General features: G+C 39.9%; 2 protein-coding genes across 4 annotated transcripts in view; one reads left to right on the top strand and one right to left on the bottom strand.

The window, feature by feature from the left end:
- Window positions 1–584: 584 nt before the first annotated feature.
- LOC100556950 (cysteine-rich venom protein ENH1) lies at window positions 585–19,702 on the bottom strand. 3 transcript variants are annotated; one of them, XM_062984438.1, is made up of 9 exons: window positions 19,684–19,702; window positions 19,416–19,508; window positions 15,658–15,719; window positions 13,438–13,542; window positions 10,665–10,755; window positions 9,840–9,985; window positions 3,585–3,679; window positions 1,838–1,926; window positions 585–1,042 (listed from the first exon to the last, which is right to left on the bottom strand). In XM_062984438.1, exons 2-9 carry the CDS (start codon window positions 19,444–19,446, stop codon window positions 915–917), a joined length of 747 nt encoding a protein of 248 aa, XP_062840508.1. In that variant the 5' UTR covers window positions 19,447–19,508; window positions 19,684–19,702; the 3' UTR covers window positions 585–914. The 3 variants fall into 3 exon arrangements, with proteins under 3 accessions (XP_062840508.1, XP_062840505.1, XP_062840510.1); XM_062984435.1 differs by lacking the exon at window positions 19,684–19,702 and having other exon boundaries at window positions 19,416–19,664; XM_062984440.1 differs by lacking the exons at window positions 19,416–19,508; window positions 19,684–19,702 and adding an exon at window positions 18,443–18,525.
- Window positions 19,703–21,464: 1,762 nt separating this feature from the next.
- The window catches only part of LOC103279911 (cysteine-rich venom protein pseudechetoxin-like), a 32,964-nt gene continuing 32,344 nt past the window's right edge, over window positions 21,465–22,084 (top strand). The window contains exon 1 of the mRNA XM_062984423.1: window positions 21,465–21,633. The gene's annotated coding sequence lies outside the window, so the exon portion shown is untranslated. The remainder of the gene's footprint in view (window positions 21,634–22,084) is intronic.

Here is a 22,084-nt window from a genome sequence, read left to right as displayed (position 1 = left end):
GAATTTTGCTCCCTCCACCGCCGCCAAAGAAGGCGTATGTGGTGTGAAGGAGAAGGAAGAAAAGGCGGCGCCTTTCCTTCCTCCTCCTTTGCGCTGCACACGCCTTCCTCAGCAGCGGTGGCTCCCTCCTCCTAGGTCTTACTTTCAGGGGATGTCTTATATTTGGTAATTCACCAAAACCTCTACTAGGTCTTATTTTCAGGGGATGTCTTATTTTCAGGGAAACACAGTACATTGTCTGGCCTGATTTGAGGTGAGTCTGTGGTTTTTTTCCCTTTCCGTAAACAAGTCCTGCCTATACTGAGCAGTCTTTCCAAATCAAGCTAATGTAAGAACATGGGTGCATTCAACTATGAACTGCTTTAGATTCAACAGTTTCCTGTTAACAATTTATTTCTCCATGATTAGAATAAGAACGGGAAATATGCGATGGGGGGCATATTTGTATGCCTTGCAGAAAAGAGTTCAAAATAGTGCTTTGTACAAAAAACCATCAGCACAAATCACTCTAGAGGAAAAAAATGAGATGAATTTATGAAATAAAAATGAAAACCTGATGAATGTCGGATTGGTACACACAAAAATTCGGTGGATAGCTTTTAATGCATAATAAGACAAAATTACTCATATCTATACATTTGTATTTGTATAGATACAAATTCTGTTACAGACTACATCTGCAAGAAAAGTGTTATGTGTAACTTTAATTTACTGCAACATGTTTTCTTGTTGTGTTTTATGTGAAAGATCTTTTTTCTTCATTGTAACTTTAAAACCAGCAAAATACATTAGAAACAATTTTCAGCTCCTTCCTTTTTGCCAGTTAAAGAGATTTTTTTAATCCTGAATTTTCATCCTTCTCGGTGAAGTACTGTTGTTTTAATAAGACCTTTGTGGTGTCCATGTATTTATATTTATGAAACTTGATCTGGGCATCTACATAAGGCTTGGCAGTTGTCAACCATAACATTTGACTCACAACTAAAAAGGTTTTTCATTTTTTCACATTCACTGTATACATTTTTGTATGGACATGCATTGGCTGAAAGAAAACAAACAAATGAAAGTTAGATATATCATTATTATAATATTATCCTACTTTTATCTCTCTTTTCTGTCCAGCTTACACATTGCATTATTCCAGCCTTGCAATAGTTGAACTGATTTACCTGTAATGATCTAAAATATTAGCTGGTATCATTTTGATTTTTTTTACCCCAGAGGACAATTTTTGGAGCATTATTACCACATATTCTTGAATTCGTTTTTCTAATACTTTTCCTTTAAAGATATTCTTGAAGTCATTTGAAATTTACAGCCGATGCATCATTCTGCGGCATGATACATCATGCTATGGCCATATTGTTCGATTCTTGCTATCAATAATAGCATGCATGTAGACTTGTTCTCCTTTTTAAGTTAAGAAACAAAATATTACATGTGTGGTAGCAACACAGTAAAACAACACTACAGTCATGGAAATGTAGAGAAGCTCGGGGGTGTTAGGTGTAGAATGGTCTATTATCTTGCTCCACATTTGAATATCTGCTGATGGATTAAATATAAGAAGTAAGCCTTACTATCTAGAGTGGTCTCAATGTCATTGGCACAGCCTACTTTGGAAAGTCAATAGGTCATAATGATCTCTAAGAGGGATTGCTTCACATTCTAGTCAAGTATTAAAAGGAAGTTAAGAGACAGTAGACCAGTCTCTAATGCCTTCTGGATATCATGGACTAAAAAGATCATTATCTCCCAGTTCAGCAAGATGCATGGATCTTTATCAAGCTAGGATAAAGGTTTCCCAAAGAAGAAAAATAAGTCATCAGTAACTTACTACATAGTTTATCATCACAGTCAGAAGGGCAGTCTGCACAGGAAGGGCCTTCTTTGTAGGGTGCTGCTATTTTGTCTTGAATGTTCCCACTGAAATCACAGATCAAAACCATACTTTAATGATTAAAAGTGTAGTTCTTAAACAAAAGATACATGATAACCATGTAAACAGACTACATAGTGACTTCTCAATGCTAGGCAAGAACTACTGATTGTGGTTCATGTTTCTACCAATAGCATACTGTACATAAATGTATGTGTATAGGCCTGGAAATCAGAACTAGTATCCATGGTGAAGTAACAGATTAGTAACCTGGAGTTATGGATGTATAACTGTTCTGTATATTCATTAAGAGCATTATCACATGAAGTTGATAAGATGCAGTCATGGCAACATAAAATTGACATTGAATGGTGCTTACTGCATGACATCCTTTCTCTTTCATAGTAACATAGTGCTTGAATCAATTTTGGATCATCTCTTTTCCCTGAAGGGAAAAACTCATCATTGAATCAAAAATTGCTGCTTTTCTATTACTCTTCCTTATACAATCAGGTCCTTCCACTGAGATCCTGATACTGCAAGTGGACAAAGGTTTGTGAGAATGCCTCAACTGTACCAAAATGGTGGTGATGGTGGTGGGGAGAAAATGTGAAGGTAAATACAGTAGGAAGCAAGACTGTTCAGAAGACTGATTGCAGGAATTTGCATCAACAAAGTGCCAGTTTTACACAATTGTGTAAATGTTCAAGTGCTCATGCTAATTCTAAGCACATTTCTGTTTGCTTAAAAAGTTCAACTTTTATGAGGCAATAGGCTGATGTGATAAAGTCATAAGAGTACATTTGTAAATGTTACCCCAACCCACTTTAACAGCCCAACAGCTGGATTGGGCAAAGTCTGTTCAGTTGGCAATCTGGGTGCAAGGAGGATAACATTTCTAACCCCCTTCCACCAGTGAGTGAAGCTGTGACAATCAGAAGCAGGACCCCTGTTTTAATTCCTCATCACAACTTGCTGTCTTGTGAGAACGGACTGGAGACAGCCACCTCTTTGAGTCCAAGTGCATGACTGCAAGTCACTTCTGGCATGAGAAAATTGGCCGTCTGCAAGGATGTTGCCCAGGGGACACCCAGATGTTTGGTGTTTTACCATCTTGTGGGAGGCTTCTCTCATATCCCTGCATGGGGAGTTAGAGCTGACAGACGGGAACTCACCCCACTCCCCGGATTTGAACCACCGACCTTTCAGTCAGGAGTCCTATCGACACAAGGGTTTAGCCCAGGAAAAAAATGAGATAAATATATGCATTTTTCAAAAAATACTGAGAGTTTACACAAGAAAAACTTTTGAGGACTATGAGCAGATTCTCACAGTGGCTGACCCATATCATTACATAAGCATGACACTTTAAAAACCTCTGACTACCAGTGGAGGTAGCATGATCTGTACTGTTTCATGCAGTACAGTATAATGAACTATACTCCCAGACTGCTTGCTTAAAACAGCACAAAGCAACAATTTCAGACAGGAGCTAGGGATCCCTCTACCATATCCTTACATAAAAGATATCCCATTCACTTGCCATTCATCATTCATTTCCCAGAGTGGTAGATTCACAAATGCACTCCTTAGCACTACCAGATATCTTTCCTTCTATTGAAATGGTTGTATCAAGCTCATGTCAGAAAATGTTTGTGGATCTTTTCAATAGGGTAAAATGTAGAAGGATATATTCAAAACTTACCTAGGGCAGAAATGGCACGAATATAAGTATGGATAACTATTCCCTTTGCAATAAGCAAGTGCACATCCAACCATATGTGAATTATACCATATGAGCTATAAGCATAATAGAAAACATATGTATTAAATTGAATATGCATTAACTAGCTATAATTTTATATATATACATCAAACTAGAGGTGCATTAACTATAATAAAAAAACCTTTCTTAACATCACAATTGGATGGAAACCTATGTGATGTAGCAGACTGAGTATTGGACTACCACTCTGAGAGACCAGGTTTCAAATCCCCATCTCAGCCATGACCTTAGAAAAATAAGTAAGAGACTTTGAGCACGTCACAGTCTTTCAGCCTTAGAGGAAGGCAATGGCAAATGTCTTCTGAATAAATCTTGCTATGAAAACCTTGTGATAGACTTTAGGGCTACCACAAGTCAAAAAATACTAGAAAGCACACTGTGGCAGATGATACTGTAATCCTCCCATGGCATTAACCCATAACTGACTCCCCATCTCATAAAATCATAGTATCAGAGTTGGAAGGAGCCCTATGGGCCATCACATCTAAACCCCTGTTCAGTGGAGGAATGCCATCTAGATCACTCATCATCATTATTGGCGATCCCTCACGGCCGAATAGGATGGCCTTCCAAGTGAAGGGTCTTGGTGATGGGTCCATAGGTGACTGTAGAGACCTATTCTCAGATGGAAGGTGGTCCCTGTCAGGGTTGGCTTGACACACCTTCCTCTCGAAACATTTCTCCCTTTTGCCCTCCATTCATGCCTCTTCTAATTCCAAGCCCATCTTTAAATCACTTTTCCATTTTCCATTCTTGAGTTGAGAGTATAGTAACTGCTTTGGGAGACACTGATCGGGCATTCAGACAATGTGGCCTGTCCAGCAAAGTTGATGGCAAAGGATAATCGCTTCAGTACTGGTGATCTTTGCTTCTTCCATCACGTTGACATTTGCCTGCCTGTCTTCCGAAGAGATTTGCAGGATTTTTCAGAGGCAATGCTGATGGAATCATTCCAGAAGTTGAGTGTGAAGTCTTAGACAGTCCACGTTTCAAAGACTTATAACAGGGTCGGGAGGACAATAGCTTTAGAAATATGCATCTTGGTCTTCCTACAAATGTCCCTATTCTCAAACAATCTCTGCCTTATTCAAGAAAATGCAGCACTTGCAGCGTTCAGACAGTGTTGTATTTCAGTGTCAATGTGGACTTTTGTGGAGAGGTAGCTGCCAAGGTAGCGGAAATGTACAACAGTTTCTAACGTTACAACGTTAAGCCGTATTTCTGGCATTGCAGTGGAATTGGATGGTGCCTGCTGAAAGAGCATTTTGGTTTTCTCTATGTTCATTGAGAGGCCGAGCTTTGCATATGCTTCTGCAAAGGTGTTTAGAGTAGCTTGTAGATCTTCTTCTGAATGAGCACAGACTACATTATCATCAGCATATTGGAGTTCTATAACATGTTGTTGTGACTTTGGTTTTGGCTTTCAGTTCGATAGATGATTTTCACACTGCTGAGTAGCTTCCCATCAACAAGGTACAGTATCATAACAATGAAAACAGAGAATAAGGTTGGGGCAATAATACATCCTTGTTTGACCTGATTCCACCTTAAATGGGTCACTTTGGGAGCAATTCCTGTCCAAGACTATTGCCATCATGTCATCATGGAGGAGTCGCAGGATATTCACAAATTTGTCAGAACATCCAATATTTAGGAGGATGGTCCAGAGAACACTGCAATTCACTGTGTCAAATGCATTTGCCACATACAGAGGTTGAATTTGTTCCTTGCATTTTTCTTTGAGCTGTCGTGCAGTGAAGATCATATCCATTGTTCTTCTGGAAGGGGTGAGGGAGCCATTCTGAAATTCAGGAGGATGTCTTCTGAGACAGGTAGAATGCGGTTTGCAAGGATTCTTGTGAGGATTTTCCCAGTGAGGTTAGAAAAGAGATACCTTGATCGTTTCCATTGTCTGTTCTTTCCCCCTTTTTGAAAAAGGGGGAAAGAATTTGGAAGTCCCACAGTATCTTTGCGTGCTCATTTTCCAATACTTTTGCAGGTTTGTGATCCCACCAGTTCTTTACTGCTGGGAGGTGGTACTTGAGGCATAAGTTCCATTTGGGCCACATAGTTATACCTCTGTTTGTAGTCTGTCTGTGCGATTTTCTTACAGCAGCTGAGGATATGATCAATGGTTTCGTCAGTTTCCTTGCAGAGTCTGCATTTGGGTCATCAGCAGATTTTTCGATCTTGGCCTTAATTGCATTTGTTCTGATGGCTTGCTCCTGGGCTGCAAGGATCAGGATTATTATTATTATTATTTTCTTATCAATTAACGGTTGGATCTCATTATCATTTTCATCAAACCAGTCTTGATGTTCCTTAGTTTGGTTTCAAATGGTTTCTTCACAGGCTGTGATGACGGAATTCTTCAGTTTATTCCAATGTTCCTCAACATTTTCAGGGTGTTCATCATGTTTTTGCTAAAGACATTATTTCTAGTCTTTGTGAGGTGTAACCCAGCTGTAGCCAGTAATCTTTCATGTAAGATGTGAATATAAAGGTCCCAGAAGTCAAACCATTAACACCATCATTCACCTGCAATATCTTCCTCTCTTTCACTAGTAGAATTGGGAAGAATATCACCTGTGCTGCTAAGCTCTTCACTTTCCTGTCCAATGCTTCATGCTCCAAGTTGATGTGTTCAAAGTGTTATTCTCAATGCTATTGGTGCCTATTTGAATCAGAAGAAAGGGGCACTGCTCTATGTTTTTGATGAACTTCAACAATTTGTTTGTGATATCCTGGATACACTTCCGAATTCATCTTATCCTGCTGGCACAGAATCATAGAATCATAGAATCATAGAATAGTAGAGTTGGAAGAGACCACATGGGCCATCTAGTCCAACCCCCTGCTAAGAAGCAGGAAATCGCATTCAAAGTACCCCCGACAGATGGCCATCCAGCCTCTGCTTAAAAGCCTCCAAGGAAGGAGCCTCCACCACGGCCCCGGGGAGAGAGTTCCACTGTCGAACAGCTCTCACAGTGAGGAAGTTCTTCCTGATGTTCAGGTGGAATCTCCTTTCCTGTAGTTTGAAGCCATTGTTCCGTGTCCTAGTCTGCAGGGCAGCAGAAAACAAGCTTGCTCCCTCTTCCCTATGACTTCCCTTCACGTATTTGTACATGGCTATCATGTCTCCTCTCAGCCTTCTCTTCTGCAGGCTAAACATGCCCAGCTCTTTAAGCCGCTCCTCATAGGGCTTGTTCTCTAGACCCTTAATCATTTTAGTCGCCCTCCTCTGGACGCTTTCCAGCTTGTCAACATCTCCCTTCAACTGTGGTGCCCAAAATTGGACACAGTATTCCAGTTGTGGTCTGACCAAGGCAGAATAGAGGGGGAGCATAACTTCCCTGGATCTAGACGCTATTCCCCTATTGATGCAGGCCAGAATCCCATTGGCTTTTTTAGCAGCCGCATCACATTGTTGGCTCATGTTTAACTTGTTGTCCACGAGGACTCCAAGGTCTTTTTCGCACACACTGCTGTCAAGCCAGGCGTCCCCCATTCTGTATCTTTGATTTCCATTTTTTCTGCCGAAGTGAAGTATCTTGCATTTGTCCCTGTTGAACTTCATTTTGTTAGTTTCGGCCCATCTCTCTAGTCTGTCAAGATCGTTTTGAATTCTGCTCCTGTCTTCTGGAGTGTTAGCTATCCCTCCCAGTTTTGTGTCGTCTGCAAACTTGATGATCGTGCCTTCTAACCCTTCCTCTAAGTCGTTAATAAAGATGTTGAACAGAACCGGGCCCAGGACGGAGCCCTGCGGCACTCCACTTGTCACTTCTTTCCATGATGAAGACGACGCATTGGTGAGCACCCTTTGGGTTCGTTCGCTTAGCCAATTACAGATCCACCTAACCGTAGTTTTGTCTAGCCCACATTTTACTAGTTTGTTTGCCAGAAGATCGTGGGGGACTTTGTCGAAGGCCTTACTGAAATCCAGGTACGCTACATCCACAGCATTCCCTGTATCGACCCAACTCGTAACTCTATCGAAAAAAGAGATCAGATTAGTCTGGCATGACTTGTTTTTGGTAAATCCGTGTTGACTATTAGCAATGACCGCATTTGTTTCTAAGTGTTCGCAGACCACTTCCTTAATGATCTTTTCCAGAATTTTGCCTGGTATTGATGTGAGGCTGACCGGACGGTAATTGTTTGGGTCGTTCTTTTTTCCCTTCTTGAAGATAGGGACCACATTCGCCCTCCTCCAATCTGCTGGGACTTCTCCCGTTCTCCAAGAACTCTCGAAGATAATTGCCAGTGGTTCTGAAATAACTTCCGCTAGTTCCTTCAGTACTCTTGGGTGTAGCTGATCTGGCCCTGGGGACTTGAATTCGTTTAGAGAGCCCAAGTGTTCCTGGACAACTTGTTTCCCTATTTGGGGTTGGATTTCCCCCAATCCTTCGTCCATTCCGTGTTGCTGAGGTTGAAGATGGCTTTCTTTTTCTGAGAAGACCGAGGCAAAGAAGGCATTAAGTAGTTCTGCCTTTTCCCTGTCCCCTGTCGCCATCACCCCATCTTCTCCTTGCAATGGCCCTATCGCCTCCTTTTTCTTCCTTTTTCTACCAACGTAAGCAAAAAAGCCTTTTTTGTTGTTTTTTATGTCCCTGGCAAGCCTGAGCTCATTTTGTGCTTTAGCCTTGCGAACCTTTTCCCTACAGGTGTTGGCTATACGTTTGAATTCTTCTTTGGTGATTTCTCCCCTTTTCCACTTCTTGTGCATGTCACTTTTGAGCTTTAGCTCAGTTAGAAGTTCTTTGGACATCCATTCTGGCTTCTTTGCACTTGTCTTATTTTTCTTCTTTGTTGGCACTGTTTGCATTTGCGCCTTGAGTATTTCACTTTTGAAAAAATCCCATCCATCCTTAACTCCCTTGTTTTTTAATATCGGCGTCCATGGAATGCCGCTCAGTAATTCCTTCATTTTTTGGAAGTCAGCTCTCTTAAATTCCAGAATGCATGTTTGACTTGTCTTAGTTTCAGCATTCCTTTGTATTGCAAACTGCAGGAGCACATGGTCACTTGCCCCTAAGGATCCTTCATACAGTTTCCTTCATACCTCTGATAAATAATTTTTCTACAACTAGCACCTTTCTTTTCTTTTTGCTGTCATTGGTGGCTAGGTTTGATTCCTCTGGCATGCAGTGTCTCCTGTTGCTTGCTTCTCTTCACCACCATTATTCTCAAGAAGATATAGAAAGGGATTTCTTAGTCTTGTGTATACTCTGCTCCTCACAGTGACTGTCCTCCAGAGTGCTCCTTCAGTGTTACAGCCTTCTTCATTTTTTACTTGGCAGTTTCTTCCTGTTGTTTTTGGAGGATCAGTTCTCCCTCTGTTCTATCCATGATGCCCTCCTATTCTGTCATTTGTTGAAGAGTCTCAATACATAACTGCAGTGCATCAACCTTTTTTCCCCAAGAGAACCATCAGTTTACATTTTCTGCAAGTCTTGTCAGTGATGTTCTTTTGGCAAGAAAACAAACATTGTACACACAATGAAGCAGACAATAGCAGATCCTTCATTTGCCATCCCTACAGTTTATTTTTCACACTTTTCAGACCGCAATAAATCTTACTGATATTGATGCCATTGAACCCTGAGAGACTGAGTTCAGAGACTAAGCTCCAAAGAACATAAATAGACCTAGTGGATGTTAACTCTGTCCTGAAGCAAGTCTGATTCAGCAGAAGCGCATGTGCTCAGGCATAGCCCATATCCAAAACGACAACAACAACAGGCCCTACACACTCCCTCAAAATGTAGTTAGAATCAAGTATGACTCCTCATACACAATGCACCTTTCTCTCTCTCCTCACATCTATTCTGGTCTCAAAAGATTATACATTTACATTCTGACTTGTTACTTAATTTAGTTATGCTTCATTTGGTTGATATTCATTGTTCTTAAACAAATTCAATTTTTTAACATCCTGTATTCCAGACTCCCCCTAGAGCCCTTTGATCTATAGTGTATAGTTTACATTTCTTTAACTGTATAAATCTATATATCTTTCACGTAACTTATTCAACAGGTAGACTAGTAGAAAAGTTACTAAAGTAGATTCAGAAGATCCAATATTTACACAATTTCCATTATTTCATTAGTGTTATCCATCTCTCAAACTCATGCTAGCAACATGTTAGAAGCATATGATATTTCTGATCATACCTGAGTATAGCTATAGATGTTTTTCTTTGGGTCAATTGGTCCAATGCCATATTTGAAATTATGCTTTGTACTGGCCCATGACTGAATTACATCTGGCCAGGAGCTTGGTGTCATTGTTTGGGACAGTGTCTCTCCACAGACAACATCTATAAAAAGAATCAGAAATTAGAGAAATGGGAAAGTAAGACCTGGAGATTACAGAAAGATTAAAATTCAAGATGCAGTGGCACTCCAGGATGTAAAGGAGAAGGACAAAGCCCTCCAAGTTCAGGGTATGCCAGAACAACAGGTAAAGGAAATTTGCACTAACATTAGTGAAGCCCTTGGTGATTTTATGGAAGTTCCACATAAAAATTTCAGTTGACCAGATGCACTGACAAAATTCTTATGTGGCTAGACAGAAGAACTTTCCCAGAGATGTTATGGTTAATATAATAGAATTATACAGCTGAAAGAGCCCTCACGGGCCATCTAGTCCAACCGTCTGCCATGCAGCAAAAGCACAATCGAAGCACCCCTACAGATGGCCATCCAGCCTCTGTTTAAAAGCCTCCAAAGAAGGTGCCTCCACCACATTCCAGGGCAGAGTTCCACTGCTGAACAGCTCTCACTATCATGAAGTTCTTCCTCTACTTTCCTGTAATTTGAATCCATTACTATGGGTCTTACTCTCCAGGGCTGCAGAAAACAAGCCTGCTCCTTCTTCCTTCTGACATCCCTTCAAATATTTATACACCCTTTTCTCCTGCAGGCTAAACATGCTCAGCTCTTTAAGCCACTCCTTGAATTCATTTCCATGTCTCATACAGTGTAGTGTTAACTTACTATTTGAAATGCGTTCTTCTTTTGGACTATTTCTAAAATGACATTGGCTGACCCATTTTCCAGCACTCGCACTAGCTTCATCACTCCATACCTTAGCAAAAAAAGAAAAAGAAAATGTTTTTGCTGTAGCATTATCATCAGCTGAAGTATAGTAAATGCTACATTCTATGGCAGTACTAAAATGCTAAGGAACCCTGGTGGCGAAGTGTGTTAAAGCACTGAGCTGCTGAACTTCCAGACCGAAAGGTTGCAGGTTCAAATCCCGGGAGTGGAATGAGCGCCCGCTGTTAGCCCCAGCTTCTGCCAACCTAGCAGTTCGAAAACATGCCAATGTGAGTAGATCAATAGGTACCGCTCCGGCAGGAAGGTAACAGCGCTCCATGCAGTCATGCCGGCCACATGACCTTGGAGGTGTCTACGGACAACACCGGCTCTTCGGCTTAGAAATGGAGATGAGCACCAACCCTCAGAGTCAGACATGACTGGACTTAACGTCAGGGAAAACCTTTACCTTTATCTTACTAAAATGCTATTGCAACCAAACAGCATTTCAGGATAGTCCAATAACAATTACAAGACAATAACATTTACAAATAATTTTACATATTAATAGAGCTGCACCAAAGACATTAAACAATCAATTAATAACTACTATTTACTGCACATTCATCAAATGTTGTCATGTGTATGTACCTTCAAGTTGCTTGTTGACTTATGATGATCCAATGAATTTTGCCAGGTTTTCTTAGGAAAGGTGTATGCAGATATAATTTGCCATGGCCCTCCTCTGAAATACAGTCCTAGTACTCCCCTCCAAATACTAACCAAGTTGTTGCTTCATATTTTCATGGCAAATTGAGATAATGCATTAAAGGGTAAAGTCATATTCCTACTAAAGGCCTCATCTATCCTTTACAATAGCTCATGTCTGTAACTATTTAGGACACTGAATCATGAAAAAAGCAGTAAGATATGAATAAGAAGTAACAAAAGAGTATTGTTATTCAACTTCAGAAATTGACAAAACGTAGGGTTTTTTTTTAGGTTTTTTTCTTTTTTCTAGGCATTTTTTGTGTTTCTGCTCTGTATTTCTTTTCTTGATTTATTTTATTTATTTACAACATTTCTACCCCACCCTTCTCACCCTAGGTGACTCAGGGCGGCTTACAACAACTGGCAAAATTCAATGCCAAATAATAAAAACAGCAACACATCTAAAATCATTTACAATAATCCATAAAATACAATAATCAAGCATAAAACATATAGTTACTTATTACCATTCTTCCAAGGAACCATTGCACATAAACCTAAGTCCAGACCATGTCAATACAGTACTTATTCATTAAATGCTTGCGCACAAAGCCATGACTTAACATTCTTCCTGAAGCCCAGAAGACTTGGGGCCTGCCGGATGTTACTGGGGAGGGCGTTCCACAGCCGAGGAGCCACCACCAAGAAGGCCCTGTCCCTCGTTCCCACCAGCCACGCCTGTGAGGCAGGTGGGACCGAGAGCAGGGCCTCTCCAGACGATCTTAGTATTCTTGATGGTTCATAGGAGGAGATACATTCATTTTTTACTTTTAATGTAATGGAATGGACAAACAAGCAAAGTTCAGACTTTCTATGGTCCTTAGCTTCTCTCTCCTGTCTGTCAGCACTCGCTTGTGGAAACATGAGAAAAGCCTCCCAGCAGGGAGGTAGCACATCGGACATCCCCTGGGCAATGTATCTGTAGATGGCCAATTCTCTCACAGCAGAAGCGACTTGCAATATGTTCTCCAGTCGCTTCTGGCATGATTAAAAAAGCTTTTCTCTGGATATCTCTGAGGGCGCTTCTAAACAGGACTAAAAAAAAAACTACTTTAGTGTGGATTTCACTCCCCATACCACCCAAAAAAAACAGGCTTTCCTTGGCGGAGGGTGGGGGTGGCAACATCCCATTCTGATTAAAATCAGGATGGCATGCAGTGAATCTAAGGCCAACTTACCCCTGAAACTAAAGTTTAAAGTACCTGGCTGCCATAAATTCCCTCCTGGTGCAAGGAAATGATGTGCCAGGAAAGGGGCAAGGAGAAAACTTATGGTGGCCAGGTACTTTTTACTTTACCTTTAGGGGTACTTTGGGGGCTTGTGGGGAGAGGGGTGGGTGCCCTCTTGGTCTTTCAGGCTACAGGAGCCTGAAAAACTGAGACGGCTGTGTGGATTGGGCCCAGGAATTATGTGTCCAATCCCCACAAGACCCACACCTGGTAAGACTCAGACCTTACCTTAAAATTTGGATCTTAGCAGGTATTTAATTAATTTGGGACAAACCAGGCCCTGGTTTGTTCCAAATTAATGTGCTTTTATCGGAGGCATTGTTTAAATGCCTCCAGTAAAAACGAAGAAAGGTCTCGGGATATGGGCTTGTCTCGATGGGCGCTGAATGCCCTTTCTCTACTCAAGATGAATTACTCCTGGAGGTCCCTCGGAATGACAACTTACACTTTAAATAAATAACAGAGCTTCCCTGCACTACTCAACATTTTAAAAATCTATTTTTTCAAAATTACAAATGAACTTCTTGGTTTTAAGGGGACATCAAGAATGGGAGGGCATGTGTAATAAGGTTGCAGGAAAAGGACACTGATATACCTCCCTTGCACTTTGAGTCTTACCAATAAAAGCATTTGGATGCACCGTTTCACTAAATTACTACTGCACATTATCTAGGTAAATGTACATGCAAATTGAGCTCTTGAAAAAACATTCAGTAACAGTGATATCTTACCATTTTCATCATATTGCTTGCAGTAGGTTCCACATTTCTCCTGACATCATTAATATGATCAAGGATTTCCAGTTGTTTTTTTGGAGACATTTTACTCACTATAGTCTTTTAAAAAAGAAAGAAAATGTTAGTGAGAGATTTTCCACTTTAAAAATGCCCCCCTTCTGTCATTCAGTTGTCATCTGTACAAACTCCCAAAAGCAAACTTCTTTGCCCATTGCACTGTACTTTCTTAAGTGGCATCAGGGCTGGCTGTATCCCAGAGCTTGTAAACATTTAACAATAAGATGTCTAAACTGTGTTACAACTAGGAGTCTTAAAACAAAACTTTAAGTGAACTATCAAAACCCCTTCTCTTGCATTCATGAAAAATTAAAAGTTACATCTTCAAAACACAAAAATGTAGTAATTAATTCACATATACATATCATACAAAACGTATTTGTACAATTCATATATCAACTGATTTTAATTCAGTTCTTCCTTTTTCCCCAAATGACTGTGTTTATTCTTGATGAGACCTTTGCCTGTTGTGGATCACAACAGGGTGCTGTAGAAGGATTCAGATGATAGCTTCAAGAGGCCTAGAGTCAGATCAATGGCCAGATCATCAGCTGAGCACTGAAGCCAAAATGATGTTGGACTTCCTACTAGGTGAATATAACTTCTGACCCTCCCTCCTTTGACTCATGCCTTCCACATTCCTTCATACAACAGTTCTTGGTGGTGTTACGTGATTTCGGCTCTGCTAAAATCATGGGTTCGGAAGCCCAGACTTATTCAGAGGCAAAAACAGAGGCTTTTATTCTTCCTGGCCAAAAAAGATGTCAGCTGTCTGTGCTCCCTAAGACTGACATACCCTAACTGTGACCACAGGGGATTATTTACAGTACATTTGAAAGAAAGAAGCAATACAGTACAATTGAAAATTGCCATGCTAGTTTCCATTAGTCCTGGAGGCTGCTAGATAGGATCTGCAGCTTCATTGGGCCAATCAGAGGTAAGATGGGAAATTTAATAAATTGTTAGAAACAGGGTGCACTTGAGTTTCATACAGTTTGATGAGTGGTTGTTGGGTCCTGATGGTCCAATGCCAGCTAGACAAAGCAGGTGCTGACCAGTGGGCAAAACGTTTTTAAGGTGCTGTTATATACAATGGAGAATTCATAGAGGGTGTCCAGATAAGTGCTAAAAATGAGGCAATGTTCCCAGGACTAGTCTAGGGGCCTCATCATAAAGGCCTGGCATCATGAAGGAAAGAAAAGGACAGCAGGGTGAATCTGTTGCTCCTCGTGCAGCTCCCTCCCCATCACAAAGGGAAAGCATCATCCTCCTGGCAAGGCCTTGTAATGAGTCCATTGGAGCCAGCACAATATGGGAAGCCTCCCATGTTAAAGGGAAATGTCTGGCGATGCTTTCACCCTGGTTGAGAGCAGGGCCTCCACCTGACATCACACGACGTCATGTGATATCCAGCATGGGGCTCCGTCTATTAGACGGGTTGAAAGTGTCCTAGGCCACTAAGTTCACTCCATCTGATGAGGTCCTAGTTCATATCATGCCAGATAGATAGAAAAAAATTGGATTGTCAGGTGGGGTGGGGTGGGGTGAGGTGAGTTCACTTTCTGGGGTATTTTCAAGGAATTTCATAGAATCGTTATTTTTTAGGGCCATTAGAAATAATCATCTGGCTGGCTATATTTCCCAATGGAGCTTTTTTATATAACTTATATTATTGGGGTGTCTGATATCTTGATAACAATAGTTTAAAGAAAATCTAGGATCAATGGATTAGTGGGAAGATATTTCCCAGCATTGAAGTCTGAAATTGTCAAATAATTCCTTTTAGAATATTGCCATTGACTTAGTAGTAAATGATCAGAAAATCACAATTTTTTCTTTTTGTGTCTGAAATAGCTATGGACACATCTATACTGCCTGTTTAAGTCAGTTTCAAACTGGTATTAAAGAAAGTGATTTCAGTGTATAGATGTTACTTAGAAAAATCTAGAACCAGTTTGTGGCCTGGATGGTGACTGCACAAACTGCAAAACACTGATGCTCATTAAGGGCTTTTTCACAGTTTTTTGTGGGAGCTTGTTGTCATTAAAAGCTAGCATTTAATGATCAGTATAGATGAGGTCTGTGTGAACTGATATTTGACTGTCAATGAATGCTTGACTGATGATCTTAAATCTTAAGGCTCATATGAACCAATACCTTTCCCAAAGCTTGTTGTAGTACAGCAGCCAAGGGCAGAAGCACAGACAGAAGAAGCATTTCTAGAGAAACCGAAACAGAAAAAGAGATTAGAATCTCCACTGGCTAAAGGTTGCTTGTTGAAATATAAAAGAAGTGCAAGCATGTTGACTAGTGCTTCATACTTGCTGTATTCAATGAGTTTTCCAGACTGAAACGGAAATGTAGGTTCTTATATTTGTTTCTCTTACCTCCTCTTCACATGGGGCAAAAATGCCTCGTTTGGCAGCCTTCGTGCATGGCTTTAACTAAACCTATCACAAGCCATCACATTACACACGGCAGGCCCGGCCCTCTTTCCCCCCAAAGTGGAGGCAAACTATGGAGAGGAAAGTGTCGTGCGTGTAACTCCAATGGAGCTACCTGCACTTTTGACCCCAAATGTCCATGTGATGGCAGAAAGGGTGGTGGGACAACTTGAGTTGCTGCACGTTGCCACCCTTTCTGCCATGCGATGGGGAGGGGGAAAGGGTGCCATTGCTCCTTTTTCCACCCTCCATGTGTGATGAGGGGCGGAGTGAGGGCATGTGGGGTGCCATGTGTCGCCCCATGCGCCTTCCCTTCGCTGGCAAAAGCCGGTGAGACAGAACGGCCCAGCTGTGACAAGGTCCATAGCTTGAGTCATCACTTTAATCTTACTCTTATCCATAGTTCTCTTTGTTTTGTTAATATGCCAACATACATTTGGCAGACAGGACTTGTAGGAAAAAGGGCTATATGAATTAGGTACCCAAACAGAGGTTAGTTCAGTTTTAACTGCTAACAAAGAAACCAGAAAATAATGTCAGCTTTATATCTACCCTGTTTCCCCGAAAATAAGACATCCCCGAAAAATAAGACCTAGTAGAAGTTTTGCTGAATTGCTAAATATAAGGCCTCCCCCGAAAGTAAGACCTACCAAAGTTTTTGTTTGGAAGCATGCCCGCCAAACAGAACACCAGAGCATGCAGTTGTACATGGAAAGAATGGTAGTAACAAGAAATTCTTGATAGGATTCACAGTTTGTCTGGTTATGCTGGTTTGTTATGACAACTACTGTACAGTATATAATAAATGTTCGTTTTTTGTTCAACAATAAATGTGAATTCTTCTTCATGGAAAAATAAGACATCCCCTAAAATAAGACCTAGCACATCTTTGGGAGCAAAAATAATATAAGACACTGTCTTATTTTCGGGGAAACACAGTATGACATGATTCTTGAATATCTTCACTAAGAGCTCTTCTACACTGGCCCAAATTTGCATGAAATCAATGTTTAAAACACATATTTTACGTACATTTAGAGGCCACACAAAGGGACAAAAACCCAATTTTGGGGTGAGGGGGTGGCTAGACACCCACCTGTGCTGAACATGCATAATCCCCTGCTCCCTTCCCACTCTGGCGCCCGTTTCCCCATTTGAAATGTAAAGGAAGCCTCTTCACTGAAGCTAGAGGTTTCTGAGGACTCCATGTCATGTCTAAATGATGAGACAGAGTTTTGAAGAAGGGAGGGTGAGTTCCCTCTCCAGAGTTGTGCATGTCATTTCAACACGACACAGAGCCCCCAGAAGCCTTGAGCTTCAGTCAGGAGGCTTTCTTTACCTTTTAAATGAGGAAATGAGGTTCAAAGAGGAGAAGATGGCACTGCCATACCTCCTCTATGGGCTATTTGAATTTATAAAGGCGGTATCTCTGTTTGGACTCCTTCTGGGATTGCAGATGGTGATCCCATGAACAGTCTCCACACATCCCACACTTGCAAAGATTCAGATGTTACTGAAAAGTCCATATCTTTGAAAGTGTTTTTTAAATCCAGAACAAACCTGGATTTCCAGGTTTAGTCTGGGATAAAGTACATTGTCATGAGGCATTGTTTGGACACCTCATGATAATGCAACTTTCAGACATATTGGTACTCTGCCCTGCTTCAGTGAGATACTGGCCACTTCCCCCACTAGTCCCCCTCTGGCCTAAGGATTTAACATACATGTGGTGGCTCTCACGTCTTCAAGCATTCTGTCCATATTCTCTGTACAAATTGAATTTTGCTTGCCATCCTTAATCAATAGTTCTCTGACCCATGCCATTTTAGATCTATTACTAAGGGATCCAATGAAAACATTGTTTTCCATATTGTGTACAACAATTGATTTCAGTAAATGAGAGTGAAGCATGAACTTTCAACTTTCCATCTAAAATATGAAGGATTTAAGATTACAATATCTTAAATAAGACTCCCTTGTGCCCTTGATGTTTTAATAATGCAAAGGGTACATATATGACGTATCATAAAATTTTAACAATTGAATAAAAACAATACCTCAATGTATTAAATATTCTTTTCTTTTAAAAAAAACATTGGAATGAGAAAATCTTTGACTTTTGATGTCAGAACAGCAAGGATAAGGCCATTCTAGCCTTGGTGTTCCAGTGTCCAAGACAGCCATTCAAATGGCCCCAACATGAATGTATGTCTAGGTTTAACTTTTTAGCCATGCCATATAAGCATGAAGCCTAGCAATACATACTGATGCAGTTGTCTATTATTATTTTAAACAACTGGGAACATATAGAGTCTAGTATGTATCTGGAAAAATACCACAAGAACAGGTTTTCTTTCCCCGTTTTTGCTATGTTTCTGTCTTTAGGGAATGCAAATACATATGTTAATTTTCAAATCAGTTATCAGAGCTTTACCTGGATGTGAATAATAACTCTGGAAAGTAAAACTGTGGTCTGAATAAAGGATTGTTCACGTTACCTTTCATAGGTTAGCTGTTTGTCAGTCTTTGAAGGGCTGGAGGATTTAGATCTAAATTAGACTACAGATATACTGTATGTTTATATATGAGGAACAGTTCCTTCTTTGCAAATGGGAGTAACTAAAAATATATTCTTCAGAAGCAAGCTGCACTTTTGCAACTTCAAAAGCAAGATATATTTTGCTTTCTCAGAAATATGTGGGTGTAATCCTGCCAGTTCAATTTTATTTATTTATTCTTTACTTATTTACTTTATTAATACCCATGCCTTTCTCCTCACGGGGACTCAAGGTGGCTAACAGTCAAACACTTTGGTCACAATATAAAACAAAGTGAATACAAAATTAAAAAACAAAATTAAAAAACAATTAAATAGCAATGTGTGGTTTTTGATTAAAATAGTTAAGCTATGCTTAAAATTGCATTTAAAACTCACAATACCCCCATGGCCCTCAAAAAACCATCTTAGTGTCTTGGGCTTTAGACCTGTTCCTGGGGTTATTTGAGGTGCTGATTCAGAAAATTGCATTGGATAGATCACATCAGCTGTAGTTTCTTAGATATGCATATCGTGATTTCTTATGGGTGAGCAGATAAAGACTAGTAGTCAGCATCTGTATCTCAAAAACTAGAGCTGATAGGGGAAAACTGGTACCATTTTTTGGAATCAGCAGGTCAAATATACCCAGAAACATTTTGGTTTCAAAAATGTTGGCCAGTGTAATTCTTCACTTTATTGATCTCACAGCTCTTCCCTCAGGAAAAGGATATAACATTGCTCAACCCTAAAAAAATTTTTACATTAAAATGGAATTCCTGAGACAGGAAAAAGTGGGGAAACTATTGTTAAGATTCCTTCGACAAAAAAATCTTGGGAAGGATAATAGGTGGCTCTTGAATTTTATGGGTATAGGCAGCACTTGTTTCTCTCCCATCATCAAAATTAGAAAAAAGACATGTATAAAAACTTACTGTGTCCATTGATCCTAACAGACTTGTTCATGTTCAGATCTTCAGGCAGCCTAGTTTTCTTCTTGCTTGTACATTAGCAAAAGTTTTTAAAAACTGTAAAAGATATAGGAATTTTTATGCTATGTGATCAATATTGCCCTAAGGATTATCTCTTCCACCAAAACAATAGTTTTGAGCAGGGCAATTATATTTCTCTTTCTCATATCCTCTATATACAAATGATAACTCAACAGTCATTACGAGGGAAAGGGAGGACCCAAACACTTACTGCCCAGTCAGCCTAACATCAATACCAGGAAAGGTTTTTAAGTAGATCGTTATGGGAATGCTTACAAAATTTATAGACGACAACATTATCAGGTTTTATTAGTAAAGCCAGAATTTCTGGTAGTCAGGTAGATGATTAATTTTTTATAGTTGCAACTCAATGTTACTAACAGAGGACATGAGAAAAGGAAAAAAATGGATCAGATATGAAACTTGGATTTTTCCCCCCCTATGGATTATCTTATTTTAGGGCTTAAAGATGCTTGGACCTCAGTATGTAAAATTTTCCAGCCAGAAGTTGTTCCAGAAGTAGCATGTCCAAGTACTACTTGTTTTGGAGTGGTCCTAGCTTCGTTACTTTGTTACTTGACAACAGCAGAAAGATGCTCAAAATTCTGAAATCAGGATTAGAAGAAATCAACAGTATTCTGAAACATATGAGCGAGAAAGCAGCTCACAGAAGGCAATGTCCCACAGTCTTTGTTCAATAGGTTTAAGTGCCATGTCAAAACCCAGATGAGCTAAGAGAGATGAAGAACGGCCGATAGAAGAAGCTCTTTTAGAGTTTAGTATAATAACACCAGTTGTTCATGTAATCATCCTGGGCAAGTCTGAAAACACTGACCTTAAGCCAATATTTAAGGGCTGTTTTAGACATTTACATGCATCGTTAGCAACAATGTGCTGAGTGTGACAGTGAACTCTGTAACAAATGCTTCAGCTGCACTTCATAAAAAGAAAAAAAATCAGCTACTTTATTTAGAAAGTTTTGAAAAATGCTTGCTTTGTTTGATTACTATCTTTTCAGTTACAGAAATACTCCTCTACAGATTTTGATTCCAAAAAACTAAGGACCTCATCCCGTGAGCAGGGAGAAAGCAGGGAAAAGCAGATGGAACCATTTTATTTTGTTCCTTACCACTGAGATCTGTCTTCTGTGATGGCCAGCCATCCCATGTCCTTTCCCCATTTTCTCCTATATGTTCCAATTTGGAGTTGGGTAACACCTGGGCTCTGTTTTTATGCACTGCGGAAACAGAGTCCCCCAGAGTCTCGTCGGAAGTGCCCTTACGCCATGTAATGGTCTCCATGGGATTCTGTTTCTGAAGCACATGGAAACAGAGCCCAAAATGCATGTGATGAAGTCGTTCAGTTGGGTTCATGAACCATGCTCAACAAAAAATCCAAACGTCCGCCATCTGCCATTAAAAGAATTTGCTGAGTTATCAAGTAACATAGTTTAAAACTAGTTTCTTTAAAAAAAAATCATTAAATGAATGTTTGCTTGGGATGAGGGCAGGATTTTCAAAAATTTCTGAAATGGCGGTAAATATTCTTTTGTCATTTTGTACTATGTTTTCATGCAAAGCCACATTCACAACTTTGAAAAAAGTTGAAAATGTTCTACATCTCGCAGGATCAAATATCCCACTATAATTTAATTCTCCCTTCGGGGAGATGGGGCGGGATATAAGAATACTATTATTGTTGTTGTTGTTGTTGTTATTAAATATGTAGTTTGTACATTTGTTTTATATACCTACATACCCATGATCATGTGATACAGAGCTGCGAGTGGGAAACATTTAAGAAACCCTGGTCTAAATAAAGAAAATCAATTTGTTTCACATATGCTTTAAAACTAACATTTTAGCCATTAACTAGAACACCTGAAGCATCTAAGACTGAACAAAGCATTCATATCCTCCTACTTAATGTACTACTAACCATCATGGTTCATTGCTTCTTCCCTATGTGTACCCAGTTTATCTGCCATCTCTGTCATCATTACTTTTCAAATGTTGTAATCTAAGACTCAACTGTAACGAGGAACTTTTCCCTCACTGAAGAAGAATTAGCCGAAATAAAAATGATCAGAGTCTTTAATTGATGTATGAACAAGGTGAATCAGGCAGCTTTTAGACTCACATTTCAAAATGCATCAAAACAGGTAATAAACTTTATCTGTGATTTTCTATTACATACATTTGTGAAATACCTTTTCAGTGATGACAAAACACTGAAAATGCTTGATGATGAAATAAAAGTGCCTTTATCAAATATTCCACCAAATGTTCGTCCTATCAACTTCATACATCTTGTTAAAATAGTAAATAGTTATTTTATTAGTGTCATACTTTTTTGTAATTTTTGCACATATTTACATACTGTTACTCATAAATGACATAAATCCTGGAAACATATGTTGTTATAGGGTTGTTGTATGTCTTTTGGGCTGTGTGGCCATGTTCCAGAAGTATTCTCTCCTGACGTTTCGCCCACATCTGTGGCAGGCATCCTCAGAGGTTGTGAGGCATGGATAAACTAGGCAAGGAAAGGAATATATATCTCTGTGTGTGTGTGTGTGTGTGGAGAGTCCAGGATGTGACAAGAGTCCTTCG

This window comes from Anolis carolinensis, chromosome 1, assembly GCF_035594765.1.
Source record: "Anolis carolinensis isolate JA03-04 chromosome 1, rAnoCar3.1.pri, whole genome shotgun sequence".
Taxonomy (NCBI): Eukaryota; Metazoa; Chordata; class Lepidosauria; order Squamata; family Dactyloidae; genus Anolis; species Anolis carolinensis.
Note: the sequence above shows the minus strand (reverse complement) of the source record. Positions and strands in the feature narration are given on the sequence as shown.

Coding starts and splice junctions, on each gene's coding strand:
- LOC100556950 (XM_062984438.1), bottom strand. CDS start 19,446: ATGAACAAGTCTGTTAGGATCAATGGACACA. Junction 10,756..13,437: donor CAAGCAATATGATGAAAATG/GTAAGATATCAC, acceptor TTTTTTGCTAAG/GTATGGAGTGATGAAGCTAG. Junction 9,986..10,664: donor AGAAGAACGCATTTCAAATA/GTAAGTTAACAC, acceptor TTCTTTTTATAG/ATGTTGTCTGTGGAGAGACA.